Source organism: Dicentrarchus labrax, unplaced genomic scaffold, assembly GCF_905237075.1.
Source record: "Dicentrarchus labrax unplaced genomic scaffold, dlabrax2021, whole genome shotgun sequence".
Classification (NCBI taxonomy): domain Eukaryota; kingdom Metazoa; phylum Chordata; class Actinopteri; family Moronidae; genus Dicentrarchus; species Dicentrarchus labrax.
Window position 1 is genome coordinate 3,211,697 of NW_026136714.1, and position 3,077 is coordinate 3,214,773.

Here is a 3,077-nt window from a genome sequence, read left to right on the forward strand (position 1 = left end):
ATTATGACATGAAATAGTAGGGTAAAAACAGGGGCTAACAATGATATTAACACCTGTATTTACCCTACTATTTCATGTCAAAATGGCTGCTGTGAAAAAGGTCCTTTGTACTGTGAATTAAATTATAATTCAAGTTAAAGTGATTTGATTTTGAAAACTATAATTAGCTACACATATACTGTATTGTAGGGTAAAATGTGTCCTATTGTAGACCGACTCAGTGTGAAGTTATTAACAGTTATTAAATTAATGCCACTTTCTCTCTGGTTCTACATAATCTGACTTAATAAAAATAACATTATACAAGTAAAAGAGACTCGTTAAATTACAGATTTATTATTTATCAAGCTAACAAAACAAATATACAAATTAAACAACGACTTATTTGGCTTCATAACAGCAGGCTGGCATCAACTACCATAGGTATAAAACTAATCACAATAACATCAAAAGATGAAGATAATTTACAGAATCTATTAACTTTAATGTCTTCAAAAAGGTATCAGTGCATTTAAATTAGCACAAGCAGAGTACTATGAGTATGTGTGAGGACGGGAAGACTGTGGCTGGAGCTGTGTGGAGTCCGTCAGTCATCAAAGTCTGGGATATCATCATAGGAGTAGCCACGGTAGCCCTTTGAAGCATAGTACGCTATTCGTAGGTGGTAAATTCCAGGCAGGAAGACAAGGATCCCGATGATAAGGACGGGCACGGTTCGGTCTGAGTGCTGAAAGCGGGAAAACATTTCATATTCATTAAATATGTTGTTCACACTGTAAAAAAAAAAACACACAAAATACAAGTACAAGTACTCACGGTGACTCCAAAGTATCCAGCCAGGAGAAGGGCGCCAATGATGATTAACAGAGAGCCGATTAGGAAGAGGACTGTGGCCAGTGCTATGGCTTTGTATGGGACTTTGGGTGGGCTCTTTTTGAACTGCAGAGAAAAGGAGAAATATTTAATTAAAAACACTTTTCTCTGACACAGCAGGTTTTTTCTGCGGCGATGCCTGTTTGTACTGAACCAGGCAGGCAAAATTAAGTCTGGCTCACAATGTGCTGTAACTTCTGGGACAAGTGAAGGTCTGTGCCGGGCTCAGAGATACTTTATATCAAACGGAAGCTGACTGTATGAGCCATAAAACTGTCCTGTTACATTATGGTCCACTTACTTAGTCATGCAGTATTAGTCACAAGTATTATTCAGCACTTGAAAACACTTGTATAATGTCTTCAGTGACTCAGGAGGAGCTTTTTCTAGTATGAGAAAATACCCCAGATGGTGTCATTAGGGTTATCTCAGTTTGGGATTGGGGCTGACAAATATTAGGGATGCACAAGTAATTAGAGTATTATCTAAATCTAAACTGATAAAGGGGAATAAATGCAGTACTGTAGTGCTGCAGAGACGCCCTGGCCTACAAATCTGGTTTTCCAGACCCCAACAAATGTCACATCATCATGATTTGACTTGTTTTTTTACAGTGGAAATAAAAATTGTGACGCAAAACTGATCATTCCCACAGTAATTGTGAATCATAAGAGTTTAAAAAAGGTGGGAATCTACCAAAAAAGTTGCGTTGTGGGAAATGTAGTGGGGTTTTTTTTGGAGTTTGATCCATACTATACTCTAAAAGTTGATTTTGATTATTCTTTTAAAAACAATGTTATGAAAGTGCACTAATAAAACCACTGGAATTCCTCTTTAAGTTCATTATATTGTGATTTACTCCAGAACCACATCTGCTGTGATAACTTCAGCATATAAATCACAACACAGAAAGAACTGATCATTACTGTCTAGGGAATGCACCGATTGGCAATTTATGGGCCGATACCGATGTGTAAAAGAACAATATGTCCTGATATCGGACTGTTTTGTTGTTATTTAGCAATAAAGATAAACATCTCTGCTCCTCTTCTCATCCCAGATGTGAGACGCAGCGCTGGTTGTGTATTAGTATTGATGTGACAACCTGTGACATGCATCCTCTGTTTTTCTCCAACATCGATCGTCATTTTCTCGATTAATCGATTAGTTGTTTGCTCATAGAGGGCGATAGAAACCAGACAACAGTCACATTTAAGAAGCTGAAATCAGAAAATCTGATGAACAGATATTATTATTATTATTATTATTATTATTATTGACTAAACTTGAGGACATAAATTACACAACTCCCCCCTAAACAATGCATCCAATACAGGGAAGTTTGAACCTTTATATATATATATATATATATATATATACTGTCAGGGGGCTTTACTGAGGCTTTAGTGGGTCTTCCTCCTCTTACCTGTAAGTCAATGTAGCCGTCATCATCAGTGGCTAACCTGGAGTACTTCACCTTGCTGTCAGAGAGCCCGCTGGACACAAGGTTGCGGGCGGGCATCTTCCTCTACCTCTATTCACGGTGTTTTTTTTGGAAAGCGTTTGTATTTCTTAAAAGAAGCTCTGAGGGGAGATCACAGCGAGGTCTTCTCTGTTTTCTTTCCTCTAACACGGAACTTCCGTGTTCTCGCCTCAGTCTTGTAACGCGCCTGCGCAACGCCGGAGCTTCATTATTATTATTATCGGAACCTGGAAGATGAAACGTCATTTTAAGCGTCATGAGTGTGACACGAGCCCCAAAGTTGCTTTAAATTAATTATATTAAATTTAAAAGTTGTCAAATCTACTTTTTGTGATTATTTGTTTTTTTTCGGCTTATAGTGATTTGCACTGCTTTGTGTCGACCACCAGAGGGCGCTGTCGGGTCTTATTGAAGTGACCAGGTCAGACTGACATTTCTTTGTGTGGATGCTCGTTTCCTCTCTCAGGCCAGCTTTATTGTCACACTGTGTTCTCAGAAGATAAAGTTTCTGTCTAGGCTGCACATTTTTTTTTTTTTTTCTGTCATAGTGTGCAACAGAAGATGAGACAGACAGTCTTCCTCCGAAAGTCTGTTTTTATCCACAGGTACAATATCACACACAATATTTATTTCACATCCTTGCATGGTTCATTTTTTTACAAAAACATAAAATGTGAGCTCACTGGATGAAAATCACATGCAATTACTTGTAAACTAGCTG

The 3,077-nt window shown here is 38.0% G+C and overlaps 1 protein-coding gene across 1 annotated transcript; it reads right to left on the bottom strand.

Moving 5' to 3' along the window:
- Positions 1–316: 316 nt before the first annotated feature.
- tmem230b (transmembrane protein 230b) lies at positions 317–2,532 on the bottom strand. The gene is made up of 3 exons (XM_051423293.1): positions 2,300–2,532; positions 817–939; positions 317–727 (listed from the first exon to the last, which is right to left on the bottom strand). Exons 1-3 carry the CDS (start codon positions 2,393–2,395, stop codon positions 587–589), a joined length of 360 nt encoding a protein of 119 aa, XP_051279253.1. The 5' UTR covers positions 2,396–2,532; the 3' UTR covers positions 317–586.
- Between the last annotated feature and the right edge of the window lie 545 nt (positions 2,533–3,077).

Excerpts from the sequence above, each read along its gene's own strand:
- tmem230b (XM_051423293.1), bottom strand. The coding sequence starts at position 2,395 with ATGCCCGCCCGCAACCTTGTGTCCAGCGGGCTCTCTGACAGCAAGGTG. Across the intron at positions 940-2,299 it reads ACGGCTACATTGACTTACAG|TTCAAAAAGAGCCCACCCAA; the intron begins GTAAGAGGAGGA and ends TTTTCTCTGCAG. Across the intron at positions 728-816 it reads CTGGATACTTTGGAGTCACC|CACTCAGACCGAACCGTGCC; the intron begins GTGAGTACTTGT and ends TCCCGCTTTCAG.